The sequence below is a fragment of the Penaeus vannamei genome, chromosome 17, assembly GCF_042767895.1.
Source record: "Penaeus vannamei isolate JL-2024 chromosome 17, ASM4276789v1, whole genome shotgun sequence".
Lineage (NCBI taxonomy): Eukaryota > Metazoa > Arthropoda > Malacostraca > Decapoda > Penaeidae > Penaeus > Penaeus vannamei.
In genome coordinates, this window is record NC_091565.1 from 43,277,492 (window position 1) to 43,299,932 (window position 22,441).

Consider the following 22,441-nt stretch of genomic DNA (forward strand, 5'->3'; position numbering starts at 1 on the left):
ACCGCATACAAGCACACACAACCACACAATCCCACACAACCGCACTCAATTACACACAACCACATAATCCCACGCACTCGACTAAGTCCCTTCCGCCCTTCAGCTGGACGCAGAGCTTTTGAACAGAGTGGACGGTCTGTGCGGCTTCTACACAGGCTACGGCCACGACGACAAGACCAAGCCCGACGGCAAGCTGGCAGCGACTATGAAGGACTACGGCCAGTCGTGGGCCCTGGACGACCAGCCCTGCGAGGAGAAGCCTAAGTGCACCGTCGCGCAGTCCGCCGAGTCCTTCAGTCTTTGCGAGGCCATTCGGTGAGTCCTGGGAGGAGATTCTTTTGTGGCTTGGCTTGGCTTGGTTTGGTTTACTTTGGTTTTCTTTGGATGGTTTCCGACATGTGAAGGAATATCTTTTCGCATCGGATGAATGGCCCGCGTCCCTTGCCTTTCCTCCTCGCATATTCAACGATTTATCAGTTCATTCTCCGACGTCACGTGACTTTTTTATTCTCGCTTTCTCCCTCTCTCTTCACAGAAACGACCCCTTCACCAAGTGCCATTCGTCAGTGGATCCTTCCGTCTTCATGAAGGGTTGCGTGGCCAGCACCTGCGACTGCCTGAGGGAGGGCAAGGACGAGGAAGAGTGCCGGTGCCAAGCCCTTACCCACTACGTGACTCGCTGCCTCGAGATGGACTCCACTATCAAGCTGGACGACTGGCGAATCGTCTCCAAGTGCTGTGAGTTGTGGGCTGTTCTCACCCGTCGGGAGGTAGATTGGTTCGTCATGGAAACTATTGAAATTTGATGTTCTTTTATGGAAAGCCTTAAAAAGGCGTAAACAAGTTCAGTAGATTGAATTTACAAACATATTTCTAGCTTTCACATGTCTTTCTGCCGTTTTTTGCAGAGCGAAATTGGAATGATTTCTATACGCTTTCTTGCAGACAAGGAGTGCGGACCGGGCGAGAGATACCAGGATTGCTTCCGCGCAACCTGCGAGAAGTCCTGCGAGAACCTGCACGACGACACTGCTTGCATGGAGCGCGAGGGGGCGTGCGTGCCCGGGTGCTTCTGTTCGCCTGGCCTCGTCCGCAAGGGAGACCGCTGCGTGAACCCCGAGAAATGCGGAGACTGCGTATGCGAGGGCTACGGCGACCCGCACTACCAGACCTTCGATCGCCAGAACTACACTTTCAACGGCGAGTGTTCGTACGTGGCCGCGCGAGACAAGAACGTCCGCGGCCAGCATGCCTTCCAGGTAAGGGAGACCTGGATCGGTTGAGGAAAATGTCTCCCTGTACAGTGCATAAGAAGGGGGACTGTATCGTAATTAATTTCACGACCTGGGAGAATATTTCTCGTAAGAACATATTCCTCCGTGGTTTACGTAAGGAGAGGGATTATATTTGCAGCAAATAACAAATAATTTCGCCTTAACACGCTCACAAAAAAGGAATTCGCACACCGACCACATATAATACAGAATCATTACACACAAAACATAAAGTGATCCCAACATAAAGTTCTTTACCCCATGTCCTAGGTGATCACCCGAAACAAGCAGTGCACAGTGCAGCCAGTGACCGTGTGCACCGACGCCGTCACAGTGCTCTACAAGGACCACACAGTTTTCATAGAAGCCCTGGGAGAATCCGCCGTGAGTGTGACAGTGGATGGCGAAAGCATCCCTGCATTCCCCTACCGAGACTCCTGGCTTGCTCTGGAACAGCCCGACCCCATGCAGGTGAGGCAGCGGAGGAGTCGTGTTGAACTAACTGTAAACAAAACGACGAAGGGAAGAAGAAGAAAACGCACAAATGTAGTATATTCGTGTGTTTTCTTGTTCTTCCCCCTCGTTTGTTACACTTATAAGGCAGTGTTCAGATATTTTTTCGCTTTTCTTTATTATTATTATTATTGCTGGTTCTTTTTCGTTTATTCCTATCCGCATTCTGTCCTGTTGAGTTTTGTTTTATGTACAATATTATTTGTTTTGTTTTTCTTCCCATGACAAATTTATGCTAAAGTACGCAGATATATATATATATATATATATATATATATATATATATATATATATATATATGATTATTTTTAAAGAAACAAGGTCATATTTATAGTCTTTTTCTTCATCTCTAGGTCATGGCAGCTATCTCGGAGATTCAGCTGGAGGTCAACTTCTTCTTGGAAAACTATGGCTTCTCGGTCAAGGTGCCGTCAAGACTCTACTTCAATAAGACTGAGGGACTTTGCGGTGAGTCTTTGGTTACTATGTTTGTCTTCTGTCTACATGTCCTGTCTCATGCGTTGGTAAATTCTCGAACACTTTTCATTTGTTTATTTTTTTGTGTGGCTTTATCTTGATTCCTCTCTCCCTTCTGTCCTGGTCTCTCTCTCCTCTTTCCTGCTCTCCATCTCACTCTTCCCCTTCCTCTCCCTCTCCCCTGTCCTCTTCATCTCCCTCTCACTCCCTCTCTCCCCTCTCCCCCTCTCCCCCTCTCCTGCCTCTCCCTCACCCTATCTCTCCCTCCCCCTCTCTTCCCCTCATCCTTTCCTACAAATAGCTCCTAAATCTGGAAAATCACGCACTAACCACCATTCAATCTCCCAGGTAACTGCAACTTCAAGACCGATGACGACTTCGTAGCGCAAGGGACGGGTCTGATCGAGTCCTCAGACGTTTTCGGAAGGAGTTGGTTGCTCGAGGGCGAACCGTCGACCTGCGGCGTCCTGGAGAAGGACACGACCAGCTGTATCCCGCTGCCTCCCGACGAGGACCCGTGCCTTCGCATCATGGACGAAAATCTCTTCGGAAAGGTGTGTCTGATCTTAGGTGTTTTAGTATTGTTATTATGGTTTGTATCCTTGTATCTTGTCATCTCGATTAGAAATTATCTTTTTTTTTTTACTTGCTTAGTTCAATTTCTTGTGTAATTTCATAGTTGTGATCTTCATAATCCTATCATGACTTGCACCCAGCCCATATCATAGTAATTTATCACGCGAACAAATTTTATTCTTCAGTCTCCCACCTACCCAAATCCATTTTCTTTTTTACATCCACTTTCTTTGAGTAAAAAATTACACCCATAACTCGCGTAAATATGTTCACGTATCCAATACATTTCAGTGCCATCCTGTTGAAGATCCAGTACCTTATGTCTCGTCCTGTATAATGGATGCCTGCGGAAGCCGAGAGCCTGAGGTGGCAGCGTGTCACAGCCTGGAGGCCTATGCTAGGCGCTGCGCCGAGCTCGACATCTGCCTCAACTGGCGCTCGGATGACCTGTGCCCGAAGACGTGCCCGGACAGTAAGAGCCTGTGCCTTGTAACCGTGTTTTAAGAATGTCAATAATAATGGAAGAAGTATATTTATACCAATATTAACAAGACATTGAAAAGGAAAGAACCACTAAAAGAAATGAAATTGAATCGTGGCATTTCGAACATCAGAAAAAACTAATAACCGAAATGGATACACAAATAGAATCCTTAATTGTAGCTATTTCCTTTTCAATACTACAACGGAAAAAGTTATGGCCGTAATGATGATACCTGTAATAAATCATCATTTTCCTTGAAAAAAATCAGCGGATCATAGAGTAATAAATGCATAAACGAAAGCTTCAGATCCTCTAAGAACATTTAACGACACATCACTCAAATCCTTTGCAGCCCTCGAGTTCAGACCATGTGGACCTGGCTGCGTTCGAACGTGTGAGAATTACGAAGAACTGAAGGCAAATCCAGACGCGTGTCCGATTTCTTCCGTGGATGGTTGCTTCTGTCCGGATGGCATGGTGAGGTTTTTGGTTTTTTTTCTTTCTTTCTTTCTTTTATGTTGATATTTCTGGTTGTCATTCTTGGATTCAAGGATAGTTATTGATCGGTGACGGATATTACCCTGCGATATTCTCCATGATTTTGGTTATATTGGCGAAGAAAATACGAGACGAAATCTAGACGGAAATTCGCTTTTTTCTGTTTTTCTTGAATGAATGCAGGATTTATGGACGGATTTCACTCTTTCCTTGCGTCTCTCCTTGATTTAATGCAGGATTTATGAACGACATTCAGTCTTTTCTTATTTTCCCCTCAAGGAATTAGTTTTATTTTATTTCTTATCCTTTTCCCCCCGATTGCATCCAGGTATTAGATAACGGTACCTGCATTAACGAGACCTTCTGCACCACCTGTGACAACGAAGGGCATCGCATCGGAGACTCGTGGAAGACGGGTCCTTGCACCACCTGCGAGTGTACGATGCGGGGTAACGTGTGCAGTACCAAGACTTGTCCTGACGACCCCATCTGCGACGAGGGATATGAAGTCGTTGAGGTGAGGTCGCTGTTCGTTCGTTGAGGTTGTCGTTTTCGTGTATTTTTTATTGTTCGGTTTTATTTTGTTTGGCTTGTTGGGGTTGAATGATGTGCTTTTCTGTGATTCTTTGTGATCTTATTTTTCCTTTTTTTTCTCTCACGCTCTTTTTTCTTCTTCTTCTTTCCTTCAGCTATCTCCTCCAAAAGTTCTTAAAATCATTGACGATATCGATTATTATAATGGTTAACACTAGCTTTAATAATAACACCTCGGTCCACCTTCTTCAGGTACCCGGCACCGGAGACGACTGCTGCGGCCCCAGGAAGAAGTGCAAGGTCGTCCCGACGGAGGACTGCCCGCCCGTCGTGATGCCCAAGGAGCAGTGCGGGTACGGCCAGAAGCACAAGCTGATCGAGGCCCCAGGCGTATGTCCTCAGTACGCCTGCGTGTGCGTGGATCCCAAAGACTGCCCTGATATCGAGCTGCCCGATGACAACGACCTCAAGCCAGGTTTGGAAAGGATTGAGTCTATGGTGTTGGGTGACGGGTTTGTGGACGCATTGCCCGTCGCTTGGTCGTATATTGATTTGAAATCCGTCTTTCGTAGTTTGATTATTTTCTCACGGGAAATGTTGGTCTGGTGGCAGGTGAGGAATGGATTTTGGACGATAGTGGGTGTTGTCCGAGATACAAGGCCGAGTGCACGGACTTCTGCCCGGAGATAGAATGCCCTGAGTTCTACGAACCTGTCAAAAAGTCCCTTCAGTCGGGCCAGTGCTGTCCCGATGTGGAGTGTGGTAAGTGCCGCAAGGATACATTAATATTCAACTTAAGATATGCCTCTTTAACCTGTTTGCGTGCGTGTATGTGTCTTTACTATCACATAATATATTCTACAGAGCCACCGACCGACGCCTGCATCTACGAGAACATTTACATCGTGGACGCCACTGGTTTCCAGAAGAGCGTGGCACAGCCGAGCGCCACGAAGAAGGGAGGCGCACCTCAGCTCCCTGAGCCAGAGAAGAAACTGTACAAGGTGATTCATACAGATTGATTAGTGCGGATGAGCGTATCGAGACAGTTTATTCCCCTCAATTCCATTTTTACAATCCGTATTGGTAGTCTATAGTTTTTTTTAAACACATCGTCTCTACTATAGACTTAGACCTTGAGCTTCCTAAAGAGATGTCCACATCGGCATATATATTTAGGATGGCGGTCTGCAACAGCGTCCTTAACCCCAATCAATATGCAATCACAGGTGGGAGAGAGCTGGGAAGATGGCCTGTGTCTCAAGTGCCAGTGTACGCTGGACAGCACCAACAAGCCCCGCCACACTTGCACAGAGCAGACTTGTCCCACGCTAGACACGCACCCCGACCGCGGACAATTCCAACTGGACAGCCTGCAAGTACCCGGCCAGTGTTGTCCTGACATCGTGCGGACAGCGTGTATCGACGACTATGAGGTTATCGATGTAAGTTGTCTGAGTCGATCTCGTACCGACCTTTCGGTGAGAAGTCTTTTTTAATGTAAAACCTTGCGGTATTTGTCTTTTCAGATCCATTATTTGAACCGTAGGAATACGCACACATGAAAAAATATGTGTTTATCTACATACATAGACAAACAGATATCGCTTTGTGATAAACCATATGGGTTGATTGACAAAGATTGCGTTCCTCAGATCGGCGACCGGCTGGACGATCCATTCAACGGCTGTCGCAGCGTGGAGTGCGTGAGGAACACCGAAGGCAAAGTGGATAAAGTGGAGCAGATCCACACCTGCGACGAGAATTGTCCACTCGGCTGGGAATACGAGCCGTCGCCTCTGTACCCGCAAGTGTGCTGCGGCGAGTGCGTGCAGGTGGGTCAAGGGAGCTGGAGCAACTGTGGTTGTTATTGCTAATCGTTACTAATTATGGTTATTGTTATTGATTATGATTAATCGTGGTAATTATTACTATTTATTATTTATTGTGGTTATCCTTGTTATTGACTAATATTAATTGTGGTTATTATTATTACTGATCATTGATTGTGGTTCTTGCTATCACTAATCGTTATCAATTGTATTTATTATTATTATTATTGATTATTATTAATTGCGATTATTATTATTATTGATTATTATTGATTGTGGGTATTATTATTATTATTATTAATTGCGGTTATTATCATTACTTAATTATAGTGCTTTTATTGTGATTATTGTTAAAGGGATGTGGATGTGCACAAGGAGAACACTCAGAAATTCATTGCGAAAAACATACATAATTTTGTATTCGAATACTTCTAAATAAGAAACGAGACATGGTTTGTTCAGCATGCAGGGAAGATTTTCACGCCATTACTATGCGTAAATCACATTTTTTTTTCTCACGTCATTACAGCATGTAAATTTCCTTGTAAATTACCATTTTCTCATGTCATTACGTTTATTTTTATTAATATTAATAGTTATTTTTATTTATTATTTATTATTACATATTTTTATTATTATTATTATTATTATTATTACATTTATTATTACATTTATTTGTTATTTTTCTCACATATTTACAATTTATACATCACCCTGATCTTTATTTTTCTTCTTTTTCTCTTCGTCTCCCCAGGTGGCGTGTGTCGTGGACGGCGAGGTGAAAGACGTCGGGGAGACTTGGGTGTCCGACGACCTCTGCACTACCTTCACCTGCTCCAAGGACAGTGGCGTAAGTTGCTGCTGCTGTTGATGTTGTGGTTCGTTTGTAGCTGCATAGAGAGTGGCGTCTGTCTGATTGTTTGTTTTGTTTTACAATTGTAGATACTGTATTGAAAGACGAAATGATATTGAAAATAATAACGATGATCATATTGAAATCCTTTGCTAATTGGATTGGGGTGAGCTGAATTCATCTGGACTGTTTTGAAATGAATTTAAACTAGTTTGGGCTGTTTTGGTTTTGGAATGAACTGGTGTACTCTTTTGAGCTGAATAGATCTTAACTGTTTTGAACGAAAGTGATCTGAACACAGTTACCTAGACTGTTTTGAAGTTTACTGAAGGACGGAACTAAATTAACCAGGACTCTTCAACTGAACTGACCTACTTAATACCCCTTTGAACTAAACTGAACCAAGACTGTTTTGAACTAAATTGAACTAACCGAGACTTTTGAACTAAATTGAACTAACCAAGATTTTTTAACTTAATTGGACTAACCAAGACTTTTGAAATAAATTGGACCAACCAAGACTTTTGAACTAAATTGGACTAACCAAGACTTTTGAACTAAAATGAGCTAACCAAGACTTTTGAACTAACTTGGACTAACCAAGACTTTTGAAGTAAATTGGACTAACCAAGACTCTTTTGAACTAAATTGGACTAACCAAGACTCTTTTGAACTAAAATGAGCTAACCAAGACTTTTGAACTAAATTGGACTAACCAAGACTCTTGAACAAAAGTGAGCTAACCGAGACTCTTTGGACCTAAACTGAACTGACCGTCTCTTTTGACCCCCCCGCAGAGGCAGATCCAGATCCAGGCGGTGGAGGCGCAGTGCTCGGAGCCGAGCGCGAAGGACCGCGAGAACTACGTGTTCGAGGAGACCCGCGTCCCCGACCAGTGCTGCGCCGTCTTCACGCGCACCGCCTGCCTCATGGACGGCGCGCCCGTGCAGGTGGGGGGGAGGGCGTTGTGCATTCTTAGGGGTGTGCTTTGTGTGTGTCCATATACGTACACACATATACATATACATATACATGTACATACACATGCACACAAACACACACACACACTCCGCATGCACATAAACATACACATATGTAGATGAATATATAGACACACATACTTACATACACTTGTTCTCAAATACGCTTGTACCCCAAACGTACAAAACATCTAGTCATGGAAATAATTTGCAATAACCCATAAAATCAAGTGTTTCTCATGTGCCTTCCTCTTTCTCCCTCCGCCCACCCCGCCCTTCTGCAGCCCGGCGAGAGTGTCCAGGACCCGTTGGACAACTGCCTGACCGTGACCTGTGACCTGGCCAAGGACGGCAACGTGACCCGGCGGGAGAAGGAGACCACATGCGACACGGAATGCGCCCTCGGACAGACCTTCATCGAGCCGATTGAGGGAAGGTAAATGGAAGGAAGGAAAAAGAGGGAAATGCTTGTTAAATAGAAGGAATGGAAGACATTAAAAGACGACAAACTGAAGGAAAAGAAAGGGAGGGAAATATTTGTTGAATAGAAGGAATGGTAGAAAAGGAAAGACTTGGTAAACTGAAGGAAAAGAAGAAGAGGGAAATATATGTAGAAAGTTGATGATTGATAAATAGAAGGGCGGGAATACTTGATAAATAGAAGGAATGGACGTACCTGATAAGTAGAAAGGGTGGGGATACCTGATAAATAGAAGGGGTGGGAATACTTGATAAATAGAATGAATGGAAGTACCTACCTTCCGAAATTCACTCCCATTCTTACTCGATTCATAGATACCATATTTATACCGGTATTGATTCGGAAATCCTCCTTGCAACAAGATCCGCCTTTTATTCTCCCCGTATTTTCCCCCAATTATCCTGTCAGAACCCCCCCCCCCATATTTCCCGCCTTAATCAGCCCTCTGACTCCCCCTCTCTCCCCTTCAGCAACGACTGCTGCGGCAAGTGTCTGGTCACGCACTGTGTGGACGACGGCATCGCCCACCCAATCGGCGAGCGGTGGGAGAGCGAGAGCGACGTCTGCTACGAGTACAGCTGCGAGACACGGGATGACGTCCTCACCACCGTGGCTATCAAGAAGGACTGCCCTTACTTCGACCCCGAGTGCCCTCCCAACGAGATCTATATGGACGAGAAAGGATGCTGTCAGCTGTGCAACGTGACGCGGCCGGTCAAGAGTGAGTGTGTGCCTTTTTGATGTTCTCTGGCTTCTGGTTTTGTTCTTTCTGTCTGTTCTCTCTCTTCTTTCTGTTTGTTTTCTTATGTTTTTGGGTCGTTTTCTTTTCAAAAGGCTAGAATGGGTGTGTAGTTTTCTGTTTACGTTGTATTGTTATTTCTTTCTCTCCCTCTCTCAGTTCTCAAGTCTTTTCATTTCTTCACTTTTCTTTCTCTTTTTTTCTCTTATCTCCCTCTTTCTCTTTTCTCTCATATCTTTTCTCTTTTTCCCCCAGTTCCAATTTCCTCCACGTCCCTCTCACGCTCGCCCTTTCCCACTGTTCGTCGCTTCATTTTCTCGTCAGCGTCACGAAATACCTCGGCCCAAGACATTTAAGTTCATGGGAAATACTCATACCCTTCCCTTCTTCTCCTTCTCTCCCCCAGGCGATTGCAAGCCGAACCCAATGCCCTTGCCCGACACGGTGGGCATCTTCACGCTGGCGGCCCGGAGTGTGGGCACGTGCAAGAACCCCGACCCCGTACCCGGCTTCAACATATGTTCTGGTCACTGTGATTCGTTCACGACATTTGTTGGTAGGTCCTCTTTTTCGTTTATTCATGTTATTATGTTATTGTTACTGACGTTGCTGTCATTAGTAATATTAGTATTCGTATTACTACAATGACTAGTACAAGTAGGACTACTACTTTGGTACCATTATTACATTTTTGTTTGTAAGATGGTCGGCGATCAAGCACTCATTTGTTTCATTCTTAATGCATGGACAATGCTGTACTGAGACGAAATAACACGACCTTCCGAGAACTCCTCATGAACCTGTCTCTCCCTCTGACCATCCAGCAGGCCGCAGGGCCACGCACGTCCCGACCTGCTACTGCTGCAAGCCGGCCCGCTTCGAGAAGATCCGAGTGGACATGCGCTGTGACACCGGCTACGCCTTCGCCCGCGTCTACGACAACATCGTGGAGTGCGAGTGTCTCCGCTGCGACGACAACACTCCGGACTATATGGGCGACGAGCCCATCCTGGACGACGCGGAATTCTTTGCCATAACGGCGGAACCGATCGACGTCTAGTCCTCCCTCTTTCTCTGTGACATCTCTCGCCTTCTACCTTCACTTTTTGAAGTGGCCCTTTTCATCCTTCCCTTCACCTTCTGCTCTTTCCTTTCTCCCAACTTCGATCTTTATCCTTCTCATTCAACTTTCTTTTCTTCCTTCTCCCATCTTTATCCTTCTTCTTTATCCCGTCTTTCTCCCGTTTCCTTTCTCCTTGTTCCTTCTCCCATCTCTCTCCTTCTTTCTTTCTACCTCTCCTTATCTTTACCCTCCTTACTTTCTCCCTTCTCCCATCTTTATCCTCCATTCCCTTCTCCCGTCCCCCATCTTTATCCTTCTTTCCTTCTCCCTTCCCCCATCTTTATCTTTCTTCCTTCCCCCATCTTTATCCTTCTTCCCTTCTCCCTTCCCCCATCTTTATCCTTCTTCCCTTCTCCCTTCCCCCATCTTTATCTTTCTTCCTTCCCCCATCTTTATCCTTCTTCCCTTCTCCCCTCTCGACTCCCCGCGCAATCACACTGACTTGCTCCCGCCCTCCTCTCGGCGCCGCAATCCCTCTCGGCCGACGCTTCAAAACATTCGCTCAGTCCCGGCGAGGGTATTGTATAAATATAAAAAATATATAATTTAAAGAGAATAGTGTAATGTTAAGAGATCCCCGGCCAGAGTGTGCGTGACAGCCATGAGGAAAAGGCTACAACCCTTTCATGAACCCGTGAGATTCCCCAGATGCCGACCGATCGAATACGACAATAGCGAACATTTTGTAAATATCTACATTTATAATCACGTTTTGCAAGAATTAGATAAAAAAAATATACAAAAAAATGCTTGAGCAGTGAAAAAAGTACAAAAAATATTCCAGCACTGATGAAGTGTTATAACCCTATCAATAAAAGGAACACGTGAGATGCCTGTGATTTTCCCTTTGACAGTGGACCCTTTGTTTACAACTTTTCATTTTATGCTCGTAGCTCCTGATTTCTTACCACCAAGGATCCTGTGTCTTTAGATTGATATTAATTCATTGTTCATTAATATTGATTCATTATCTATTAAGACTAATCTATTGTTAACGAATAGTAATTCATTTATTGATACTAACTCATTATTTATTAATAATAAGGATTATTCATAAATGATAACTGAATATTCCTTAGTACTGATTGTTTATTTTTTAATACAAATTATATACTTAAATTTTGAATGACAAGACAGCTTATTCATTAACAGCTCGTTGTTTAGTTTCACCTTAAAAACTATAGGCAATAATAAGCAATTAAGTTAACTGTTTAGTGGAATAATTGATGTTTTATTAACATTTAGGTTTTGAAATCTAATGATAGATTAGGCCATACATTATTAATTTCGTTAAAGTATTTTGATTCTAAATGAAAATTAACACCTTGACTTTCTAATGTATTACACACACACACACACATGCATATATAGATATAGGTCTACATATTTATTTAGATATATTCATTTATCACATTTATATACAGCATATTCTTATTTATATATATATATATATATATATATATATATATATATATATGTGTGTGTGTGTGTGTGTGTGTGTGTGTGTGTGTGTGTGTGTGTGTGTGTGTGTGTGTGTGTGTGTGTGTGTGTGTGTGTGTGTGTGTGTGTGTGTGTGTATGTATATATGTATATGTATATGTATATATGTATATATATATATGTATATATGTATATATGTATATGTATATGTATGTATATATATATATATATGTGTGTGTGTGTGTGTGTGTGTGTGTGTGTGTTTGTGTGTGTGTGTGTGTGTGTGTGTGTGTGTGTGTGTGTGTGTGTGTGTGTGTGTGTGTGTGTGTGTGTGTGTGTGTGTGTGTGTATGTGTGTGTGTGTGTGTGTGTGTGTGTACAGTGTGCATGTATGCATGTGCGTATGTACATGCATACATGACGATATGTTTATTGGTATACTGCTATACTTCTATTTAGATAAACTGTATGGACCATGGTCCACCGATAAACAACCCGATCCATATGTTTCAACCTTCTAGCATAAACATTTTTCCAACAATCGTCAGAGCGGGAAACTGTTACAAGGAATTTGCCATAAAACAAAATACACAAAGTCATTTCTCAAATCATAAAATTCAGTCATCCAAATAAGCCTAAGCATTCAGAAACCAAGTAGATGCCACCTTAAAAGGATATATAGAAATTAATGTACTAGCAACTCTTGACAGAAAAGAAAAACGATTTCAACCACTTGTTTCGTGGTTCACAAGAAGGGGATTTCCAGATTTCATCGAGATGTGTAAGGGGGAAGGTGTTTGTAATGTATTGTAATGTAGATGATTGAAATATCTGTTTGCTAGACGCAGTATGGTTGTGAAGTAGTATCCGTCTCTCTCTCTCTCTCTCTCTCTCTCTCTCTCTCTCTCTCTCTCTCTCTCTCTCTCTCTCTCTCTCTCTCTCTCTCTCTCTCTCTCTCTCTCTCTCTCTCTCTCTCTCTCCAGAGGGAGGAAGTACACATTTTCTAATCTTTTATTACATGAATTTCATCAGAATCTTTAATATCCCTTTAAAATACTTTTTGTTTCATTTACTGCTTCTTAGATTTGTCATTATCAAAATTATATCCAATTGAACATAATTATTGGAGTAAACCTGAAAATGGAGAGGGAGGAAAGGGACCTGGGACACTGAGTCACCAATATACACGTAAACCGCATGAACGATCGACTAGATTACACAGGTGTTGGCGGTCTACAGGTGTTGCTTGTTATAGTCATGGCTCACTTATCCTCGAGGCTCCAGACACTAAACACGAAACGCCTCGCTTGGTATCCGTGTCTGTTTTTTTCCTGTTTCATTTACGTCGAAATTGTATCGTGGAAGAGGTTCTTGTATGCAGTGACGCAGGGTGATTTATTTCCGAATAATTAACTATTTACTGGATTTTGTTTAGTATTTGAAAAAAGCAAATCCGTTATATGATTCATCTCGAAATCAGACTTGACAGTGCTAACCCGTTGCTGCACATTTCCACCGTGTTCAGTTGTAACTAAGGGTTTTCTCGTTACCAAGTGAAATTTCGAAATATGGATCTCCTAGAGGACAACGTTCAGTGGCATTCGTCGGAAATGGTTTACCAGGTATGTATCCTGTGTGTTTTGGATAAAGGGTGTGGGTACATAACTTCGATATGTATTGGCGTCTATCGTTCAATATGACGTCGATCTATCTATCTGATATCTCTGCCTAATGTCTGTTTTTATCTGACATCTATCCATCACTCTGGTATCTATTTAATAATATTCTAACATATGACAATCTGGTATAGTGTCCATTTAGTGTATTAGCGCTTCACGCGCTGGGTGATGTGAAGCCATGGTGTGGATGTGCGAAAAAGGGGTCGCCCCCGTTGGCGTTAGGTCAGCGATGATGATGATGAATTTCCCTGGAACCTTTCATGACCTCCCCTGCTATCGGGACCAAGTTTGTCGCTAACGGGGGGTTTCCGCCTAATAAAACCTTTATATTTGAATTGTAAACGGCGAGAGGAATTCAACGATACGCGATCCGTATGGCGGACGTATTCCGGAAAGTTACCCTTTCTATCTATCCGAGGTCGAAGTCCTATTGTCACCTATCTCTAAACAACAGATTCGCGAAATATGAAATACCTATCTAACTTCCGTCGAAAATGAAAATTTTATTTGACATATACAAAAAAAAATGGTTTCAAAAGTCCATGGTTGGGTGGAAGTAGAATTTTACTGATCTGGCTGTCCATTTGCTTCAAAATTATGTTTATTAATATATCCATTCATATGTAGACAGATGTCTACACTACGCACAATACATACTGTAAACAGACACGCAAACATGTGCACTCATGTGTGTGTGTGTGTGTGTGTGTGTGTATGTATATATATATATATATATATATATATATATATATATATATATATATATATATATATATATATATGGAGAGAGAAAAATAGAATTATGTATGTCAACGTAAGAAAGAGGTAGGGCGTAGAGGTTTGCCCACCGCTGGCCAGCAGATGTCAACGTAAGAGGTTGGGCGAGTAGCAGGTGAATGAAGGGGCTTTGGCTGGAGCGTTTCCTAGGGAGGCAAATGCACGACCCAACCCGTGCTCCGGCTGCCAACGGCGGAGCGGTGACGAGCGGACCATTGTCGTCCCTGTCTGTCACTGCCCTGTTCTGGGTCTGCTCTCGTTCTCTCATGTTCTGCCCCGCTGGCTGACGAGACGCCTTTTATCCAGCTATTCCTTGCGAGGGCGTTTGCGTGCTTAGGGCGTAGAAGTGTCAAAAGAGAAATTAGAGTGAACACCTGCGTCCACTGCCGGAGGGAGGCAGCTGCTAGGCCTAGGTGCCAAAGGGCTATCCGGCCTCAAGGATATCGTTGACAATGTATGAATAATTTCATGTCTGTACGTACAGTATTTGCGCACATGTACTTGCAGATCACATGATACAATTATGTATGTATATGCAACGTGTATTTAATATCTGTAATGTGTGTTTGCTGTCTGCCTGTCTGTCTGTGTGGGTGAGAGAGAGAGAGTATAATAAGGCGCGATGGTTTGACGATAACAACATTCGCTGCGATTTGATAAGGCGAAGGAGACGCCCATCTTATCACGAGCCACGTCCTTATATCAGTCTACTTCCCTCTCTCTCGTTTTCGTTCTCGCTTGATCTCGTAATTTTCCCAATTCCCGTGCATGTGGACCGATTTATCTATTTTGCTCCGAAATAGAACGATCTGATACATTAGTGGATAGCCAGGCATCGTACTGGAAAATTATTTGGTTCCGGTTGTGAGGATGTTACGGGAAAATTAGCGTAACGGTATAAGATAGACAAGCACAGAGCGCAAGCTATGTATTACATGTAATCAATATATCGATCCTTTTTTTCTCTATAATTTAACCGAAAATTATTAATAAAATTCATTTCATTAAGTAAATCAACAAAACATATAAAACGGATGGAATGCTGTACATTCTGCAGCATACTTTTTAACAAAATGAAAGTTATTTAGTTAATGATATTAAGAACCAGCGAAATGGAACAATACTTGGTTACTGTGATTTCATCCAGAAATATATTATTGGAAAGCATAATTCCTGCCCGAACTGTAAATATAAGATATTAAGCAGTTGATGGTTTGAACCTCTGTGGAAAGAAAAAAGGTTCATTTTTACGGAATGGACGCAAATAAAAGAATAAGATAGGAGTCCATTCGGTGCTCCCGATTGGCTGCAGCTTTCGTGATTGTGATTGGCTGGCTATGTTATTCCATTTTTTTTCTTTTCTTTTCTCTTCTTTCTTTCTTGGATTGAGACGATAGAACATGTATTGAAGCAGCAACTAAAGTGTGTAAGCCAGACAAAAATATTACATTTCATAACATCTTTCTAGTATTAAATTATTATCGGGAAAAAATTAAATGCAAACTATTTTCTATCAGTACTTGAGAGTAAAAAGGGAGAATATACTATAAATTCGGTAAACCTTTAAAAAATATCGACTATGACGTCATGGATTACCGGCTATATCATGAATACGTTCCAGTGTGCCGAAAAGGTCGTGAAAACGTCCCTGTAAGCCGAATCCGCCAGCCCTGCGCCCGAGTCCCAGGTCTCGCTTGCAGACCGAGGTGGAAGCAGCGTTCCTCGAGGGCGTCGGGGCAGGTCTCCTCGGCCTTCCTCCCGGCCAGCAGCCAACTCTGATTCTGAATTCACTTTGTGGCGCCGGGTTGGTCCGCACTGTGAACAATTACCAGGATGTCTGTGGGATATGACAAACATGGAAAGTCTTTTTATATTGTACAATAATCACACGTGGGCGCTCAATTAAGGTGGAGGGATTTATATTCGGTCGCTTCTGAAAATAAAGCATATTGATCGAATTGCAGGAGGTCCAGAGAAAGATAAATAAATACCAATCTTTCCCAGCGTGACAAGGTCGGAAATATTTCGGGAAACGAAAGGACACACGAAGAGGGAACATAACATTGTCACAAAATAGTGAAATAGATTTGTATAAAAGCTTGAAAGTGGACCACGTAATATATTGGTAATAGATTGGCAACACTCAGGGAACAGGAAGTACAAGTAAAATCTACAACACTCACAGCCTTGATTTGTAGGTCTAGTTTCAGTGCACGCTCAATAAGAGTGTGGAGCAGGTTACCAAATGACGTTAGAAGTACAATAGCACTTAAGACATTCAGAACGGACCGACATTGTGTATTTAAGGGGAGGGGAAGTCAGGGAGTGTTGTGCTGGGATTACATGTATGAAATTATCACCACCAGAGCATGGAGTAACACCAGACACTACCTGGCAAAATGTTTCAGAATTCACCATCGATTCCATGTACGGTTCGCTTGTCCTACTTGTACTATGCGTCCGAAACTGCGATTTACTCCTAAATTTATTCTTGTGTTTAGTCCCTATAACTATAATCATGTTTTAAAAGAATTATTGCATGCATCAACACGTTCTATAGTGTGGCTACTTGGATATAAATGTGCGTGGGTATGCGAGAGAATAACGAAGAGGCGACGAACTTGGCAACAGTGGATCAGTCAAGTTTATATAAAGAATGAGATACCAGCAGATAGTGTCAGATTGTATCATATTTTCCAGATAAAATTGTATATTTTTATATCGCACGCATTAGCATTATACGGGCGCGCGTGTAACCATATATATACTCATTCACTCATTCACTCATCTACTCATACTCGCGCACACACACTCTCACTCACCTACTCGTTCACACTTACACTCACTCCCTCTCTCACACACTCCCTTACTCATTCACACACGCGCCGCGCGTATGTAGAAACAGGTTGGGTTCTGTATATTTAAATATATATATATATATATATATATATATATATATATATATATATATGTATTTATTTATTTATTTATTTATTTATGCATATACATATATATATATACATGTATACGCGTATAAATACATATATATATATACATATATTTACATATATATATATACATATATAGATAGATGGATTGACTGATTTAGATATATATATAATATATATATACTATCTATAATATGTAGAAAGTTATAAATGAAAATTAATAACTTCACAATACTAGAGATGTATTTTATCTGTTTCGAATACATCTTCGTCAGAAATACATGTATTTCTGACGAAGATATATTCGAAACAGATAAAATACATCTCTTGAATTGTGAAGTTATTCACTTAATTATACCTTTCTACATTTGTCAGCATGTCAGTTTATCTATAATATATGTAATAGATACACACACACACACACACACACACACACACACACACACACACACACACACACACACACACACACACACACACACACACACACACACTATATATATATATATATATATATATATATATATATATATATATATATATATATATATAATGTATATATAATGTATATATATATATAATATATATAATGTATATATATATATATATATATATAATGTATATATAATGTATATATATAATATATATATATATATATATATATATATATATATATATATATATATATATATATATAACCACACATACATACATTTACACGTAGGCTATAAATTGTTGAATTCCTCTCTTGTACAGCCTTGACTACATTCTCACTTCCCTATCCATCGCTTCCTGTCATTTTCATACTTCCGTATCATATGACATTAATACACAAAGCTATGCCATTTTCACGTAATTTTTAGATGACACATTTCTTAGATGATAGTTTTGATACAAGACAAGTAGAAAGAATTGTGCTTGTGTAGCTCAAAGGAAAGTAATCTTATCCTTGAAATTCATCCACGTAGGCATTGATTTTGAATCTTTGGGATATTTAGGTACGTAAATACATATACGTGATGCTGCAAAGTCTGTGATGTTAATGTTCTTATGTAAATAATATAGTATTGTGTCCATGGACCGTCATGCCTTCAGCACTTCCTTTGGTTCCGATTTTAGAATTCTTTCAATATTGAACAAATAACCACACTACTACGAATTCGACAAAAATCCTTAAAAGCACGATTTGATATAATAAAAAAGATATTCATTAAGACTTCCCAGTAATAGATATCAAAACCGAGGTGATTTGGGATTTTAAAAATGCCAAATCTCGAGCCAAGGGCAGAGATTCGGACAGTGTATCTCCAGCTGTAAACAAACAGTAACAAGTGAATGAGTTTTGTGATCGCACGCACGTCCTTTTGCTCCGCGTGTTGCACTCGTTGCTCTGGAAACCTCAAGGCTGGTGTGATTTTGAGTGGCGTAGTGATTTGAGCAGTCTTTGGCTATTTTAAAGTTAATTACTTCGATGAGCAAGACATTGAGGGGAAAGAGATAAACTTGATAGTGAATGTGTTCCTCCACGAAGGTCAGATGAGATACTAGATTGCACTTTATGTAATTGTCTAATTAGATAACAAGGCTTCGTCAACACTGCAGATGTGTTGTGCTGTTGAAGGGTGACATTTGGAATAGGAGGGTGTGACTGCACGTCTCACGAAACTATTTATATTTTATTAAAGTGATTCAAAAATTTGATGTTTTCCAGGCATGTATCGAGAAGATAGAACATGTAGAGAAAAATTGTCTGATATTCGATAGAAAATCCATGTATAATTCTTAGAAATAGCCCAGCGACATATGACATGCTGAAAATGTACATTTGTAGATAGGACACGCAGGTTTATAATTTGGAAGGCACATACGTATGCTAAGAAAAGGAAGTGTCTTGGTTGTGTCCCAAAACTGAGGCAAAATGATGACCGAGGAAGATCGCCTGGATGAGGCAGAGGTGACCGTGGTTCTACCTGATAGAACTGTACCAGTAGAAAACCATGCACTCAGTAATGAGTCACCAACTCTCCAGGGAAGCTTGTCTCATAAGTTTGAGGTGTGTCATTATTTTCAAACTGTAGCTTTATTAGGATCCTTATTATTTTGTCCCTGTCTTCATTTATTGCTTATGTTCCTAATTTCTTTCTTCTTATTTTATTTTGTGTTCTCCCCAAGGAAAGAGAAAATGTGTGATTATAGCACAGTATAGTGTGTGTATGTGTGTTGGGGGGGGTATTTGGATGTATATTATGTTTCCTTGTATTTTATTTAATTGTCATTTGTTTTACTGAATTTCGATGTAATGTTTTCTTCATATTTGTAGTCCATGGTAAGAATGTACCATTACAAAATCTTTCTGTCTGCAAAGGACATTATTTATTATGATATATTTCAATAAGCATCTCAAACTCAAATATAAAAATTTTATGTACTGTAGCCTATACATGTCTTCCAAGGTTCTCAATATCACCTTACATTTTCTATTTCAGTAAGGAGCTTGCTATATATTTCTTTTTTTCCTTTTAAAATAATGTAATTGCTAGTTATATTGAATTTTGATTATAATTTCAATTTCAGATTTGTAGTATTTGATATAAATTACAAAATCTTTCAGTCTACAAATAGCATTGCAATTTTATTTAAGATATTGCAGTTGCATAGGGTACTGTAATAAGCATGTCAGTCTTAAATGAGAAATTTGATGTACAATATACATACCATACAAAGCATTCTACTTGACCTGATATTTTCTATTTCATCAAGGAGATTGAATGAGCAATATAGTGTAGCATGTTAATTTCTGCATTAGAGCATGTGCTGATCATAAACACTGATTATGGAATTGTCTCTGTAGCTCTTTGCAGCATGTGTGATGGGACTTAGCACACTATCAGGTGGCTTTCTGGAAGGCTACACCTCTCCTGCTATCCCAACTCTGCTCCAGAACAGCTCCTTTGTTGAGACTGGCTTCACGGATGACACAGATGAGGAAACATCAGAGCTAACTACAATTCTGCCAGAAGTAGAGAGTACAACCATTGCGGATTGGACTGAAGAAAATACGACACTGGTTAAGCGAGATGTGATGAATGCAAACTCCACTCTGATCCCAGACGTTGAAGTGGAAGTCAGAAAACTTTTCACAGAGCTTCATTTAACGGAGGAGGTAAACTTGTAGTGATCATGTCCTTTTCTTTTTTTCTTTCTTTCCTTCTTTCCTCTGCTATGGCCATATTTGGTACATAGTTAACCTTAGGCTGTAGTTCTGGTTATATTATAAATATTTCATTCATAAGATGTTAATTGTAATTCTTGCAATATAATCCATGTTTTATATTACTGAGGTAAATTGTCTGCTAAATAGCTTTTGTCTATCTAATGGGTGTTATCTGTTATTTATTTTCTACATATTTGCAGTAGATATACATGAGTAATAGCAAGATTACCTTTTGATATAAGGTCTTCTGTTGATAATTATTTTTCTTTGAAAAGAATCATAACATAATGACTAAATAAACCAGTGAAGCATAAGCCCACCTTAATCCTTTTAGGAGAAATTCCCAGAAGTAAAAAGAATGGTGAAATCAATCACACAGAGCTGTTTTCTTCCTTCCAGATCTCTATCTGTTCTTTATAAATGGTGAAAGAGCATGAAAAGAATCTATCACAATCCATATAATTTACATGTTTCCTATTTCATGTCCTTTTATACAACAGGAAGCATCATGGTTAGGATCCTTACTCTTACTTGGAGCCTGTTTGGGTGCTTTAGTGTCCTCATGGGTAATTGGCCTTGGCAGGAGACGAGCTGTTTGTGCTTCTGCTTTTCCAAGATTCGTTGGTTGGATAATGATTAGTGCAGCTTCAGATGTGTACATGATGTATGGTGGAAGGTATGTCAGAAATGAGCTACTGATAATCAATTTTAGTCTGAGCTTTATATTTGTAACTTCATGTAGTTGCTTATTTAAATGGAACGTAAGTATATGCTATAGATGAAGGGTAGTAATAGTATAGATGCCCTATGAATTAATTTTTCTGTTAAATAGGTTGATTTACATTTCATTTCAGATTCTTAACAGGAGTATCCATTGGTATTGTAACCTCAGCAGTTCCTGTCTACATCAGCGAGGTGGCCCATTCATCTGTTCGTGGAGCTCTCAGTTGTATTGTGCAAATAGGTGTAAATATTGGAATATTCACTGCAGCTTTTCTAGGTAAGTTTTCATTAGAGAATCATTGAAATGCAATACATCCTGCTACTATTGTTCAATACAAATTTCTGTAGTTACTCTAGTAGTATATAATCTGTATTGTCCTCTATAGGAACATTCATGGAGTGGCGTGGCCTTGCGGTGTTTGGTGCAGTCACTGTGGTGATTTACTTCGTATTTACACTCTTCATTCCGGATTCTCCAGTCTGGTTGATAATGTGTGGCCGGGATGATGATGCAAGGCAGTCATTGAGAAAGCTGAGGGGTAGAAAGTACTGTGTGGAATATGAACTTCAGCAGATTATATCTGCAAAAGCAAACCAGTAAGAGATCAATTGCATTTTCATTTTATTGTATTTTTATGCTTATCTTAAGGATTGTTTGTTTTTGTTTTGTTCTTTTTGTTACTAGTTTCAAAGATTAGGCTATAGAGTATTTATCAAAAAAATATTGATTAGTCTTACATATGAAATATAGAGAATTCATATAACTGCTACTATTTTTTAGTTTTGTACATTTTCATGTAAATGAGAGAAACACCCTATTTATTTATCTTTGTTTTACAACAGGTATAACCAATACTCATGGAGAGAGGTTGTGACACAGAGATCATGTGTATTGCCATTAGCGGTTGTGGGATTAGTCACGGTTGTAAACAGGTGCTCAGGCTATAATGCCATCATCACATACTGTGCCACTTTCCTCCACCAGGCAGTCCCAGCTGTTAGTGAATACTGGGCTGCTGCAGCTGTTACTCTAATGCAGGTATGTGGAAATGGGGAGAGCTTAAGGAAACAATTTATTTCCCACTCTCTTCTTTCAGAATGAATGATTAAAGTTTATTATATTTCTGGTATCTAGAAGGAAGAGGTTATTTTTGTATATTGTAGTTAAGTTATTGTTATATAGTTAATTTTAGTTTTTCTGCAGTTTCTTCATATCTTTAATAGACCACTTTTTTACAAGAACAAATCATGTCTGTTTCATAATATGGAATGTGTAATACTTATCAGGTTGAGGTGA

General features: G+C 40.5%; 2 protein-coding genes across 11 annotated transcripts in view; both read left to right on the top strand.

The window, feature by feature from the left end:
• Hml (hemolectin) overlaps positions 1-11,192 on the top strand; it is a 121,725-nt gene extending 110,533 nt beyond the window's left edge. For all 7 annotated transcript variants that reach the window (XM_070132350.1, XM_070132351.1, XM_070132352.1 and 4 more), the window contains 20 exons: positions 104-315; positions 536-738; positions 946-1,259; positions 1,545-1,745; positions 2,141-2,255; positions 2,613-2,818; positions 3,132-3,312; positions 3,677-3,801; positions 4,151-4,339; positions 4,609-4,831; positions 4,969-5,118; positions 5,221-5,360; positions 5,586-5,801; positions 6,012-6,191; positions 6,943-7,038; positions 7,839-7,991; positions 8,306-8,457; positions 8,973-9,223; positions 9,648-9,797; positions 10,066-11,192. In XM_070132350.1, coding sequence (XP_069988451.1) covers positions 104-315; positions 536-738; positions 946-1,259; positions 1,545-1,745; positions 2,141-2,255; positions 2,613-2,818; positions 3,132-3,312; positions 3,677-3,801; positions 4,151-4,339; positions 4,609-4,831; positions 4,969-5,118; positions 5,221-5,360; positions 5,586-5,801; positions 6,012-6,191; positions 6,943-7,038; positions 7,839-7,991; positions 8,306-8,457; positions 8,973-9,223; positions 9,648-9,797; positions 10,066-10,301 — 3,693 coding nt within the window. In that variant the 3' untranslated portion in view covers positions 10,302-11,192. The remainder of the gene's footprint in view (positions 1-103; positions 316-535; positions 739-945; positions 1,260-1,544; positions 1,746-2,140; positions 2,256-2,612; positions 2,819-3,131; positions 3,313-3,676; positions 3,802-4,150; positions 4,340-4,608; positions 4,832-4,968; positions 5,119-5,220; positions 5,361-5,585; positions 5,802-6,011; positions 6,192-6,942; positions 7,039-7,838; positions 7,992-8,305; positions 8,458-8,972; positions 9,224-9,647; positions 9,798-10,065) is intronic.
• Positions 11,193-13,042: 1,850 nt separating this feature from the next.
• LOC113824174 (facilitated trehalose transporter Tret1-2 homolog) overlaps positions 13,043-22,441 on the top strand; it is an 11,139-nt gene continuing 1,740 nt past the window's right edge. The window contains exons 1-7 of one of the 4 annotated variants that reach the window (XM_027376922.2): positions 18,464-18,738; positions 18,919-19,260; positions 20,059-20,370; positions 20,922-21,097; positions 21,276-21,421; positions 21,531-21,741; positions 21,988-22,183. In XM_027376922.2, the coding sequence (XP_027232723.1) occupies positions 19,126-19,260; positions 20,059-20,370; positions 20,922-21,097; positions 21,276-21,421; positions 21,531-21,741; positions 21,988-22,183 (1,176 nt within the window). In that variant the 5' untranslated portion in view covers positions 18,464-18,738; positions 18,919-19,125. Of the gene's footprint in view, positions 13,426-18,463; positions 18,739-18,918; positions 19,261-20,058; positions 20,371-20,921; positions 21,098-21,275; positions 21,422-21,530; positions 21,742-21,987; positions 22,184-22,441 lie in introns of those variants that run through there. The other 3 variants (XM_070132358.1, XM_027376923.2, XM_070132359.1) reach the window with 3 other exon arrangements.